Source organism: Oncorhynchus gorbuscha, unplaced genomic scaffold (assembly GCF_021184085.1).
Source record: "Oncorhynchus gorbuscha isolate QuinsamMale2020 ecotype Even-year unplaced genomic scaffold, OgorEven_v1.0 Un_scaffold_6899, whole genome shotgun sequence".
NCBI classification, from domain to species: domain Eukaryota; kingdom Metazoa; phylum Chordata; class Actinopteri; order Salmoniformes; family Salmonidae; genus Oncorhynchus; species Oncorhynchus gorbuscha.
The window spans coordinates 5829-19338 of NW_025750403.1; the positions used below are offsets into that span (position 1 = coordinate 5829).

General features: G+C 41.5%; 2 protein-coding genes across 4 annotated transcripts; one reads left to right on the forward strand and one right to left on the reverse strand.

Moving 5' to 3' along the window:
* Positions 1 to 596: 596 nt before the first annotated feature.
* Positions 597 to 10799, forward strand: LOC124029589 (E3 ubiquitin-protein ligase DTX3L-like). Of its 3 annotated transcripts, none has more exons than XM_046341249.1 (11): positions 597 to 814; positions 1427 to 1510; positions 6191 to 6268; positions 6370 to 6471; positions 6648 to 6701; positions 6945 to 6989; positions 7187 to 7427; positions 7710 to 7882; positions 8004 to 9536; positions 9679 to 9896; positions 10152 to 10799. In XM_046341249.1, exons 2-11 carry the CDS (start codon positions 1472 to 1474, stop codon positions 10219 to 10221), a joined length of 2553 nt encoding a protein of 850 aa, XP_046197205.1. In that variant the 5' UTR covers positions 597 to 814; positions 1427 to 1471; the 3' UTR covers positions 10222 to 10799. The 3 variants fall into 3 exon arrangements, with proteins under 3 accessions (XP_046197205.1, XP_046197204.1, XP_046197206.1); XM_046341248.1 differs by lacking the exon at positions 597 to 814 and adding an exon at positions 824 to 1009; XM_046341250.1 differs by lacking the exons at positions 597 to 814; positions 6370 to 6471 and adding an exon at positions 824 to 1009.
* A 179-nt stretch (positions 10800 to 10978) lies between these two features.
* On the reverse strand, positions 10979 to 13124 carry LOC124029590 (low-density lipoprotein receptor-related protein 1-like; the record flags this gene model as incomplete). The annotated part of the gene is given in 2 exon segments (XM_046341251.1): positions 10979 to 12820; positions 12980 to 13124. Coding segments are annotated over 2 exon segments (286 nt in total), but the record flags the coding sequence as incomplete, so codon positions are not given.
* Positions 13125 to 13510: the final 386 nt, after the last annotated feature.

Genomic DNA, 13510 nt, shown 5'->3' on the forward strand with positions numbered 1-13510 from the left:
ATGCCTCAATAATGGAATATCGAATGATATTCATACTTTCCTGTAAAATCGAGTGGTTATGTTGTCTAAACTCAAGCTTGTGTTGATCAGTTGTATGTTATTGAGCCTATCCACAATTATATAGACTACAGGTTAAAGTGCTTAATGTTGTAAAAGTTGGGGAAGTGGCTGTCTCACTGACCTAAGCCAATTTGGACTGGACACGTGACCCACTACAGTGACTGTCAATCATCAAATCATTGGAATGAAATAAAAAAAAAATATATACATTAAAAAAAGTTTATTCGATGACATAATATGTAACATAAAAAATAAAATTAAAATAATTTATCATTTCTGTTGTCAGTATGCCACGAATATTAACTGGCCAAAACTTATGGGGCACGGGTTGAACCATTGTGGATCATTAAAAACATGAAATCATTATTTAGTTTCTCGTTATTTAATATGACCTTCAGACAAAAAATAAAATAAACGTGTGTTGTTTGATTTCAGATTAAATCAAATAAATTAGCAACGACCCTTTGCTCGTTTTTTAAATCTTGTCATCTACTAATAGAAAATATAATTGGCCAGAAAGTACACGGACCCGACTAGATGCAATATCTCTTTGGCAGGAGTAGCCTGTTTGGACTAGTCCGCCGACAACAAATTAATTGAAAGAGTTAACGATTTACTCAATATATTTACCTTTAAAAAACGATAATTGAATTTTGTTTGGAAGTTGGATCGTGAGAATAAAGGCTATGCAGTATTTGTATGTACCGTCTATGTGGATTGTGGTTACTTTGGTCCATCCCCCGGATACAGTACAGTGAGTAATACTTTTTGCAAATTAAACCCTACAATGGGCCATAGGCTACAATAGCTGTGATTACTACCCCTCTTTTGACGGAAAGTGCGTCTAGCCAGCTATAGTGTTGCATTCTTGAATCATCGTTACTTTCGTTTTCGCTTCCACGTCTACAAATGAGATGACATTAAAAACTGAGACAGTTGTACACGCCTGGTATGTAACCTAGACAATATTTTAGCAAAACTTCGGGCCCACCTGGCACCGAAAACAATTTAATAAACTATAGCATAGCCGTAATGTTAAAATACGCATAGACAATTACAAGTTCATAATGTTTTATTTTTTTAATCAATTGAATAATCGGTGAATTAAATCAATTGAACAATGTATTATTCTCGATGTGCATTTGTTTTAATCTAAAACTACACGCGTTATATTCTAACTAGGTTTATTCATTCGGATTTAGTAGCCTCGAGTTTTTTAGGCTACTCAATCGAGATAAGCTATCGTCAACCTTGGGCCGTGTTGCAACTTGTAAAACGAAAGTGATACTATTTTCTGTGGCGTCGCGAGTTGGCACAAAGGCATTGATGATATTCATCCAACAAAGGCCTATTTTCTGCTGTGTAGGACACACTGAGTTTGACCGGGTGACGCAAGAAGACTTAAATCAACATGGCAGAAAATGACGTTGACATGATGGAAGTGTGTGAGGTGAGTAGGCTGGTTTGAGGACAAATACACGAGTACCTTTAATATTGCAGCGACCGAAAACAACACCCAGCGAAACTCGTTAAGAGGTTCAGATCTCATGGCGTAACTGATAACATGCTGGCCGCATCTCTCCTCCATGTTGATTTTGTCCGCCTACTAGACGTGACCAGGACATGCAGGTTGACATATGAAAACAAACTCTGAACCAACTATATTCATTTGGGGACAGGTCGAAAAGCATTAAACATTTATGCTAGCTAGCTTGCAAATTTTTCCTGGGATATAAACATTGGGTTGTTATTTTACCTGAAATGCACAAGGTCCTCTACTCCAATTAATCCACAGATAAAATGGTAACAGTTAGTTTATAGTAATAACTCTTACTTCAGGCTTCTTCTTTGAACTTTATATGGCGGTAAGGTGCATTACCACCACCAACTGGACTGTGGACCTCAGTTCACCTATCAATCACCCACGTAGGTATATGCTCCTAAAAACTGATGGGAGAGGTGGGACTTGCAGCATGTCAAGCTTCACAAGTAAAACCAAGTTCTATTGTAGCGCCTGGCTACACTGATGCTCATTGACTCACACGAGCAGTGTGGGTGCAATGATTGAATAACATGTATCTGTACATTTATTTTGCAACGAGTGCAGTGTGGTCAGTATGTAAGGTGTTGGGTTAGGGTCCCGGTCGGGGCTACTTCCAAATTCATTACATTGGTGTCAGAAGTGGGATGGCGCGGCGCGGGAGGGACTTAGTAATGAAAAACACCTAGCAACCTGGTCAAGAGGGTTGGATCTCTTGGAGAGTAACTGCGTTGGGTTGACGGTCACTGGACCCGGGTTCCTGGAATATGAATTTGCTACAATATTTATACATTAACATATTTTTAGCCAAACAGCAGCTTGTTTGATATAATGGGTATATTATTTTGGATATTGAACAGCAGTAATAGATAAGTTGTTTGACATAAGTTCTCCATTTCTAACAGTTTTTAATTAAACGTATCATCTTAGTAGACATTCTTATCCAGAGCGATTTAGGATGAAGTGCCTTGCTCAAAAGCACATTGACAGATTTGACGTCTAGTCGGCTCAGGGATTCAAGCCATCTGTTACTGTCACAATGCTCTCAACCACTAGGCTACCTTCCACCTTTTAATCTTAAAGGACAAAGGGAACTAACGACCTCTTACTTTCTTCACAGATAATTGTGCACTTGCAACATTCGAGACAGTAAATTCTCCTGATACTGGTAGCAGTGAATCTGCATGAGAGCACCAATCACAGCAATGGACACATGACAATTCCCAAGGGCAGGTTTATAGTTTAAGTACCGTATCAAACGATGCAGCTGGGATAGCCAGGGATATACTTAAGCAATAAGGCCCGAGGGGGTGTGGGTGTATTGCCATTATATACTGAACAAAAATATAAAACACAGCATGCAACAATTTCAACAATTTTACTGAGTTGCAGTTCATATAAGGAAATCAGTCAATTGAAATGAATTAGGCCCTAATCTATGGATTTCACATTTAAAAAATAAAAATAAAAAAATATTTCACCTTTATTTAACCAGGTAGGCTAGTTGAGAACAAGTTCTCATTTGCAACTGCGACCTGGCCAAAATAAAGCATAGCAGTGTGAACAGACAACAGAGTTACACATAGAGTAAACAATTAACAAGTCAATAACACAGTAGAAAAAAATGGGCAGTCTATATACAATGTGTGCAAAAGAGCAGAAAAGTAAATAAATAAAAAAACAGTATGGGAATGAGGTAGGTGAAAATGGGTGGGCTATTTACCAATAGACTATGTACAGCTGCAGCGATCGGTTAGCTGCTCGGATAGCGGATGTTTGAAGTTGGTGAGGGAGATAAGTCTCCAAATTCAGCGATTTTTGCAGTTCGTTCCAGTCACAGGCAGCAGAGTACTGGAACAAAAGGCGGCCAAATGAGGTGTTGGCTTTAGGGATGATCAGTGAGATACACCTGCTGGAGCGCGTGCTACGGATGGGTGTTGCCATCGTGACCAGTGAACTGAGATAAGGCGGAGCTTTACCTAGCATGGACTTGTAGATGACCTGGAGCCAGTGGGTCTGGCGACGAATATGTAGTGAGGGCCAGCCGACTAGAGCATACAAGTCGCAGTGGTGGGTGGTATAAGGTGCTTTAGTGACAAAACGGATGGCACTGTGATAGACTGCATCCAGTTTGCTGAGTAGAGTGTTGGAAGCCATTTTGTAGATGACATCGCCGAAGTCGAGGATCGGTAGGATAGTCAGTTTTACTAGGGTAAGCTTGGCGGCGTGAGTGAAGGAGGCTTTGTTGCGGAATAGAAAGCCGACTCTTGATTTGATTTTCGATTGGAGATGTTTGATGTGAGTCTGGAAGGAGAGTTTGCAGTCTAGCCAGACACCTAGGTACTTATAGATGTCCACATATTCAAGGTCGGAACCATCCAGGGTGGTGATGCTAGTCGGGCATGCGGGTGCAGGCAGTGATCGGTTGAAAAGCATGCATTTGGTTTTACTCGCGTTTAAGAGCAGTTGGAGGCCACGGAAGGAGTGCTGTATGGCATTGAAGCTCGTTTGGAGGTTAGATAGCACAGTGTCCAATGACGGGCCGAAAGTATATAGAATGGCGTCGTCTGCGTAGAGGTGGATCAGGGAATCGCCCGCAGCAAGAGCAACATCATTGATATATACAGAGAAGAGTTGGCCCGAGAATTGAACCCTGTGGCACCCCCATAGAGACTGCCAGAGGACCGGACAGCATGCCATCCGATTTGACACACTGAACTCTGTCTGCAAAGTAATTGGTGAACCAGGCAAGGCAGTCATCCGAAAAACCGAGGCTATTGAGTCTGCCGATAAGAATATCGTGATTGACAGAGTCGAAAGCCTTGGCGAGGTCGATGAAGACGGCTGCACAGTACTGTCTTTTATCGATGGCGGTTATGATATCGTTTAGTACCTTGAGTGTAGCTGAGGTGCACCCGTGACCGGCTCGTAAACCAGATTGCACAGCGGAGAAGGTACGGTGGGATTCGAGATGGTCAGTGACCTGTTTGTTGACTTGGCTTTCGAAGACCTTAAATAGGGAGGGCAGGATGGATATAGGTCTATAACAGTTTGGGTCCAGGGTGTCTCCCCCTTTGAAGAGGGGGATGACTGCGGCAGCTTTCCAATCCTTGGGGATCTCAGACGATATGAAAGAGAGGTTGAACAGGCTGGTAATAGGGGTTGCGACAATGGCGGCAGATAGTTTCAGAAATAGAGGGTCCAGATTGTCAAGCCCAGCTGATTTGTACGGGTCCAGGTTTTGCAGCTCTTTCAGAACATCTGCTATCTGGATTTGGGTAAAGGAGAACCTGGAGAGGCTTGGGCGAGGAGCTGCGGGGGGGGCAGAGCTGTTGGCCGAGGTTGGAGTAGCCAGGCGGAAGGCATGGCCAGCCGTTGAGAAGTGCTTATTGAAGTTTTCGACAATCATGGATTTATCGGTGGAGACTGGGAGGAGGTGCTCTTGTTCTCCACGGACTTCAGTGTCCCAGAACTTTTTGGAGTTGGAGCTACAGGATGCAAACTTCTGCCTGAAGAAGGAGGGGCAGGGGCGCAGCCATGGGTGGGCAAGGAGGGCATACCCCTGTCCGCTTCGGAGCCATGTCCACACACTAGGGAGCCCTACAAAAGGGCTTTATTAGAGACAGAAATACTCCTCAGTTTTATCAGCTGTCTGGGTGACTGGTCTCAGACGATCCCGCAGGTGAAGAAGACAGATATGGAGGTCCTGGGATGGCGACAGAGGCGGCTTATGGTAGAGAAATTAACATTAAATTATCTGGCAAAAGCTCTGGTGGGCATACCCACAGTTAGCATACCAATTGCACACTCCCTCAAAACTTGACACATCTGTGGCATTGTGTTGTGACAAACCTGCACATTTTAGACTGGCCTTTTGTCCCCAACACAAGGTTCACCTGGGATCATGCTATTTAATAAGCTTCTTGATATGCTACACCTGTCAGGTGGATGGAGTATCTTGGCAAAGGAGAAATGCACACTAACAGAGATGTAAACAAATTTGTGCAAAACATTTGAGAGAAATAAGCTTTTTGTTCATATGAACATTTCATGTTTTATTTCAGCTCATGAACATGGGACCAACAACACATTACATTTTGCCTTTATATTTTTTTTCAGTATACCATGGCTAAGAGCTGTTATTAAAGGCTCTGCATGGTCAATCCGATGTCTGCAGTGGCCGTACAGCATTTACCGCAATACAGCCTCGACAGAAGTCAGGGCATTCATACTTCTTGTGCTGCTCAGAGCAGAGTTGTTGTAAAGGTCGTGGTCAAGGAAGTGAGTTCGTGTTTATACAGGACCTTCCGCTCCCACCTACCGTCAACCAATCATGTCTATACGGAGCCCTCCGCATTCTTTAAAAATGTATGTAAATATAAAGCTATTCATGAGAGGGTATACTTAAATGTTACTTAGCCACCTTTTAGGTAAAACATATGTGGAACTAGACGAACCAAACAACAGTAGTTTGCTTGTGTTTGAATTCGATATGAGAACCACATTTCTTCAGGAAGAGAAACTGCACAACGTAAATGGCACTGTATGTGAAAATCTACAACCCGTACACCTCTCGCTCTTCTCTTGCAGCCTGACCCAGCCTTGGCTGCCAGAGCACCGCACTATCCACAATGGAAGTGTCCGAGCCCTCATGGGAGAGGTGATAGGGTAGGTATTGTTTTTCTTATGTGGAATAATTTAAGACTACAATTATGAAATGTGCTATTCTGTGATGAGTGAAAATATGAACCCCCTCCTATCTCTTTTAGACCTATTCTTCAGGAACAAGTGGGGAGCCAGTGATAGTAACACAGCCACATTCATGTCCTAGCACTCACACCCAAAGGACTGTTTTGACTGATAAGCAAAATGTAAGGAGTAAACAGTGTAATTATGATCATGTCAACTAGTCTGACTCAGGCGATCTTATCTTTATCATACCTGTTTGCATAGACTATCCAATGCTGTTTCATGAAGTTCCCAAAACCAATCACAATTCAAGTTAGGGTAAGATCAACATCATACTGATGTCCAGTTATTCTTTCAGGGCCTGTATTTGACAGATGATGAATCTGAAGAAGGACTGGATACACCACCCCAGGTTAACACCACAAGTTGACAATATATTTTTAAATATCTGAATGACATGTAAGATGTTATATAGTAAAGTACATGTTAAAGAATAATCATTCTTTTTTATGAAATGTTTTTTCTAAAGCTCTGATGACAGAGGTAGCGATCAGAGCTATGCTTTCTACAGCTCACCTTTTAAGACTTTGTTGTCCAAATGGAGTTGAAATTGATTGTTAGGTCCAAATCATATTTAATCTCTTATTTTTTTCAGAGCACAGATCTGTATCGGGCAAAGGAGGATATTGAGGGAAATGAGGTGAGTGTGGATGCTCCTGCTGGAGAAGGAGAAGAAAAAAATATATATATAAAATTATTATTATTATTTTTTTAAATAACTTTTTTAAATCTGGCTCAGATCCGCTATGAAACTCAATTACTAAACTACAGGTCCACTGTAGGACTGAATAAACTGTTGCGTCAACAACCATATTTATGCTCAGACATTTTTTTCAGGATCTGAATCAAGCTAAGGTTGAAGAGAGAACGCAGCCATCAGCATCTCCAGATGAGGCTACAGTCTACGTCACTGTGAAGTGGCCTAGGAAAGATCTTCCACCAAAATGGGAATCTATACTAGAGAAAACTCTCCAGTCATGGCTCAATAAAGCCTTTGCTGATAAGACTACAGATTGTACCTTGAAAGGTCTTTATTACAATGAGTCATGGACTGAGGTCAAGATAACTCCCTCAACAGGTGAGAATGATTGAGTCAAATGTTTAGTTCATTACAAAAATACCTAGTACCAATTTTAAATGTTGAGGATAAACAAGCAATGGTGTTGCTGCTAAGAAGAAAATATTCACATCAACAGTACATTGTGTTGCAGAGTGAATTCTCAAATGCATGCTTTTATCTGGGAACTAATATTTTATTAAATAGGTCAGCATGTTTGATTTGGTTACAGTTATTCTGTTATCTTAAATCCTTTTTTGATTTTTAATGTTAATCTTAATATATTAATCTGCCCTATTGAAGATCTAAAAGTACTTCTGAATCAGAGGGCAACACAGATGACCTTCAAAGACCAGGCCAAGACAATCGCTACTGTGCAGTTTCACAAGACTGCACCATCTACATCCTGGAACCAATCAGACTTCAAACCTAGCTCAATGGATGGTTCTCCTCCAACATCACACACTCCACAGGATGTAATTGGCTTTGCTTTTGTAAATGTTTGATTATTTGATTGCATTTTCAAAATCAACTATAATATAAAAAGTATAGTTGTAAGATATGTAAATCTTTTTAAATGTGATATTTTCCCACTAGGTCAAACTCCCAATGACTGTAAATACTATCATTGATCTCAGTGGCATCCCACATGAAGCACAAGTTGCCCTTCAGACCAGGTTCAGTCAGTACCACACTTATCACTTACTGAACTTTACTGGGAACTTTGAGGAAGTGGAGAAGTTCCAAAGAGAGGTGAACAAGGTCATCAAGGAAGCTGAGGCTAGGTCAGCGGGTGATTGGAATGGTTTAGCAGCGACACCAAGCATGACTCACAAGGGAATGAACACCCATGAAGCTCCTGGGCAAACAGAAATGAGCTTTCCAGTCCCACTGAACCTCTTTGGGTACATTAACCAGGCCTACCAGAAGGAGATGGAGGACATAGAGAAAAGAAATGGAGTCAAAATCAATGCAGATGTGAAGGTGTCCATCAAAGAAGATTCAGAGAAAACAGGCAGAGATTGTCTGCTGCCCGAAGCCAACCAGGAGTTAATTGACCTCTTCCAGAAGTGTGCAGGTGATTTTCACAGCATCTCCGCACATCTGCCACACATGAATCTAGAAGACCTCCAGAATACGCTGAAGAACATCCAGAATGAGTCCAGGCTGGTGCTGAATGTGTCCGCCAACAGTTGCAATGTGTTTGGGCCGAAGCAGAGCATGGTAGCAGTCAGGAAGGCTTTTGGGGTGGGCCACAGCTCAACAGTGAAGACCTTCGGAATGGATCACAGCTCCACAGATGAGGCCTTTGGATCTGGAAGGAGATCTACAGAGATTCCACAGAAGATTGTGCTTGACATCAAAGACCCACTGGTGTCAAGTGGGCTGTCCATGGACCCAGCCCACTGGGAGCTGATTCAAAAAGTATTTGATGAACAAATAAAAGCAATCCAAAATAAATTTGGAGTAGTTTTCATGAATAATCCCTTTCAGGGGAAGGTCAGAGTGACAACCAGATCTATCAAGTCCCAACACACTGCCTCTCTGGAAAGCCACGCCATCAGAGCTCTCATGCACCTCTACCAGAAGGTTGCCACGTCAACAATGAGCTGCTATCTGCTAGACACTACCCAGGCAGGGACCGTGGGGGATATGCTGGAGAAGATCCGCTCTCGACACCAATATGTTGGGGCAGGAGAAAAATACGGTTCCTGGAGGCTGATTGGTCTACCGGAACATTTAGGCCCTGCTGTCAAAGAGCTTGAAGAGAAGCTGGGTGGGCCTGTGTTTAAAGAGGAAGACAAGCAGAGGATTGTGTATCCTGAAGACTTCAACACTGGAGCAGCTGAGGTGGGAGCAGCTGGAGAAGCGACATGCCCCATATGCATGGATATATTTACCAACAAGGAGAAGTTGTCGTGCACCCATGAGTTTTGTAAAGAGTGTCTGAGGCGATCAGTGGAATCCATGGGCCCCAGCTGTCCTGTGTGTAAGGATGTGTACGGGAAGGTGGAGGGAGACCAGCCTGATGGAACAATGACATTCACTATTGCTTACATCAACCTACCTGGATTCACTCAATGTGACACGATAGTTATCAACTATGATATTCCAGATGGAAAACAGACGGTAAAAGCCTCAGGTTCTTCATTATACTGTAAATGTAAAAGTTGACAATACATTAGCTCCCAATTTCCACTGCAGTGTTTTATATTTACACAGCCATTTGTTGCCTTTGCTATTAGTTTTTGTTTACATTGTCTGTTTTCAGAAGAAACATCCCAACCCTGGAAAGCACTTCTATGGGACCCAAAGAAGGGCTTATCTACCCAATAACATTGAGGGGAATGAGGTCCTGAAACTGCTGAAGAAAGCATTTAATCAGAGGCTGATTTTCACAGTTGGGGTCTCCAGAACCACTGGGGCAGAAAACGTAGTGACCTGGAATGACATTCACCACAAAACCAACATCGGAGGAGGGGCACAAAAGTACACCATCTAAGACTATAGATATGAATAAACTTCTGTATGCCTCTAGTGACTAACATAGTTAACATTTCTTATGTCATGTATAAATGTTTTTTGTATATTTTGCATTGACTAAATTCAGGTCAAGTGTCTACTACTACCACCTTGTCTGGGGGAACAACATTGATCCCTCATGAGATTTAAACCAGAAGCAAGCTCAGAAATAATTGGAGAATGTGGTTAATTCAAATTTGTATGTGCTTTGTGTTTGCCCAGTTTCGGCTATCCTGACCATGACTACCTGAGCAGAGTGAAGGATGAGCTGAAAGCCAAAGGCATCAAATGAAGACATTTTTGGAAATAGAACAGAAGACTAGTTCAGTTGAGATTCGAAGCTGCATACTTTAAAAGTATACAGAGGGGAAAGCTATACTACGGAATCAAGATGTTTGTTTGCCATATATATCACTGTTCCCTCTCTGGGTTGTGACAATACTACAGTACAAGAGTCTCTTGGAAAATGTTTTTGGGTGTCAGGGACCTTTTTGGTTAAGATTCTTTGTTTTATGAAGCCATTTGTCTAAACAAATGTCAGCTTTTGAGGGATTTAGTTCTGATTGGTATACTGGTATTATTTTTATTTTAGATGCTTGGATCTAGGCTAATGTGTGAGCTATGACGAAATATGGAACATTCCTCTTGTTTGATTATGTCAGTGCTTTTAAACAGAATGGTAACATTCAGATTTCAAATCAACCTCAACATATTATAATTATCAGTTGGTGATCTCATTATTAGATAAACAGATCCACTTGCTCACTTAAGGCCCAATAAATGTGTTCTTGTGTGATTAACTCAAGTTTGTGTGGAATTTTGTTTGATGATTGGTAATGACAATAAAAAGTTCATTTAAGACTGATCTCACATTTGTTTATATTTGTGGTGAATTTGGTATTAATTGTTGTATCCTCCACAATATGCAAACTCTAGTCCAGTCCAGCTAGATATGAAAACACAACCACAGAAGTGACCAAACGATGTAACATCGAACTCGAAATAAAATGACAACATAAAAGGCAATAAAAGAACACAAATCCAGGTGATTGTTTTCTGTACAGTTTTTAAAATTGTATTTATAACAATCTGTTCTTTAGCTTGAAAGTACTCTTACCAAAAACAAACATTATCTTTCCAGAATAAAGTTTGAGCCTCCATGCATTTTGTACTATAAAAGCTATGTGTAATTTCTCATAAAACAAGGACTAATCAAAAACAACTTAAATCCAAGAATGCATGTATGATTTTGCAAAAATGTTCTTTAAAGTAAAATGATTGTACTTGTATCTCCTTTCAATTAAAAAAAATGCAACCGCATAAATAAAAAAAATAACACTTGCTGACAAGTAAGCAAAATATGGATTTGTTATTCTAGTTACTTGAACATTTGTTTGCCTTTTCTCACATGCATTAAAATATGTCTGATCACCTGACAGAAGCAGCATTTTGGGAAAGTGGCTGAGCTTAGACACGTCAAGGCAACCGACACGTCAGGGCAACCAAAACGGCAGCGTTAGCAGCAAGGTACAAAAAGACAGATGATCAGAAACGGCTAAAGGTAGAACAGTGGAGGGAAATGCTACGTAACAGTCAAAAATAAAGAAATGGCTGCCCTTCAGATAGAGCTGTTACAAAACCATTAAAGCACAAAACTCATTTTCTCAGGTTAGAAGGATTCATCTGTACTGATGTCTGACAGGGCCAGAAGGACAGTCAAGCCCTTACATAAACCACATGAGGAAATGCTGCGAAAAACAAACATACCGTAGACCATTAGTTATCCCATCTCCTATGTCCATCCACACAGCTGTAACTAAGACACTTGTCCTCTGGCACCACAGTCCACTGAAGGGGTGCAGATTGGTGACCTTCTCAGCGAAGATGTCACACATCTTCTCACAGTATACCTGGTCCGTCCCATCGTTAGCATCCTCTGACCTGCCGTGACATGGAAACTGGGCACACCCACAGCCCACTATATGGACGCATTCCCAAGCCTGGAATCTTCAACCTCGTCATAATCATCACATCTCACCAGTAATCAGTCAGTCACTCATTCTCAGTCGCTTCAACAACACTTGGATTACGCTATTTTAACATCACATGAGCCCTACACACCTTAAGGATAGAAACAAACATATATTGACCTGCGTTACAGTTACGGTATATACACCATAGAACATTGTCTGTGCAAGAAAGAAAACAATTTCATTAACATAGTTTTCTGAGAAAATAATATGGAAATAAATTGCCATCCGGTATTGACATTTTACACGTGCTGTACACAAATCGTACTGTATTATTCCTGTCTTACACCCCAGCAGACAAAACTGTCATCAAGAGAACATTGGTACCGACTTAAAAAACAGAGTTCGCCTTCCCCTGCTCAAAATTAACACAAAAAAATTTCTCTATACAATTAATACAAAACAAAATACTCCAATTATGTTTTTCTTCTTCAAATAGTTTTTTTCTTCTATTTCCTTGTGCACAGAGGTAGTGGCTATTTAGGTAAAGGGACAAAAATAGTAAATAAAAAATGTATTCTATAAAATGTTTTTGTTCCTTTTTGACCAGAGGAATCGTAAAAGGACTAAATATAATACTGCAATCACATACAAAAAGGTTGATTTTTGTACAATTTATACAGTGTGCACGCCTTTTCTGTTTATTTTCTTTCTGTTTTTCTTTCAAAAGGCAAAAAGAGGGGTGTGTTTGGAATGTTACGCCCCAGGCTAATAGAAAGTTTATGCTAGCGGGTCCACCAGAGGCTCCTCATCCCCCCGTGACAGAAGCTCCTTCTTCTCATCTGTGCTGGCCAGGGAGTTGCGGCTGTTGTGGGCTCCCATGTACAGGGTGGCGTACACTGGGTTGGTGAAGTTGGTGGGCTGGGAAGAGGCCAGGGAGGACCATTAGATCAACTAAATACATGGTAGTAGGTCTGTGTTTGTATGTTGCCTCATCTGTGTCTGTTTGCTTGTGCAGGTATGTGTGACATGGTGCAAGTGTGTGTGCTTGCTTGTATTACTTTGTAGTACCTTGTTTACCTTGTCTGGGTCCAGTGTGAAGTCTGAGTCTAGAAGATCCCCGGCATCGTCGTCTGGCTCACCCTCGTAGATCTTGTACGCTGGGTTTCCTATCTCTACATTCATGGCCCCGTTAGTCATCCTCTGGTGCTGGAAGCCCTTGGCCCTGCAGATACAGAGGTGAAAGGACATGATCCCTTAGACACGAACGGGTCCTGAGTACGTCCACACAGCGCGGGTAGCGACATGGCCACATCACGAGGGTCAGGGCTCACATCACTGTCACGGTAACCCAGGAAGCAAATCCAGCATTCACCTAGCTAGTATATACTACAGGACACACTGGTCCTGGAGAGGGGTATGTAACAGTATCAAGTAAGCCAACATTACACACACACCCTGTAAGTGGTACTACTGAATGCCTACTTCAAAGACACAAGCAAGGTCAAATCTATCGATGTCTTGGACAGAAATCCACCTTGTTGTCAGTTTTGAGCATTACCATATTGGTTTAATCCATGGACTTGAAGAATGAAGAGAAGTACATTTACA

What these genes read in the sequence shown, in the direction of transcription:
- LOC124029589 (XM_046341249.1), top strand. Translation starts at nt 1,472, where the DNA reads ATGGCAGAAAATGACGTTGACATGATGGAAGTGTGTGAG. An exon ending in CTCATGGGAGAGGTGATAGG is followed by an intron (nt 6,269 to 6,369) that starts GTAGGTATTGTT and finishes TATCTCTTTTAG; the next exon opens with ACCTATTCTTCAGGAACAAG. An exon ending in TTTTGACTGATAAGCAAAAT is followed by an intron (nt 6,472 to 6,647) that starts GTAAGGAGTAAA and finishes TTATTCTTTCAG; the next exon opens with GGCCTGTATTTGACAGATGA.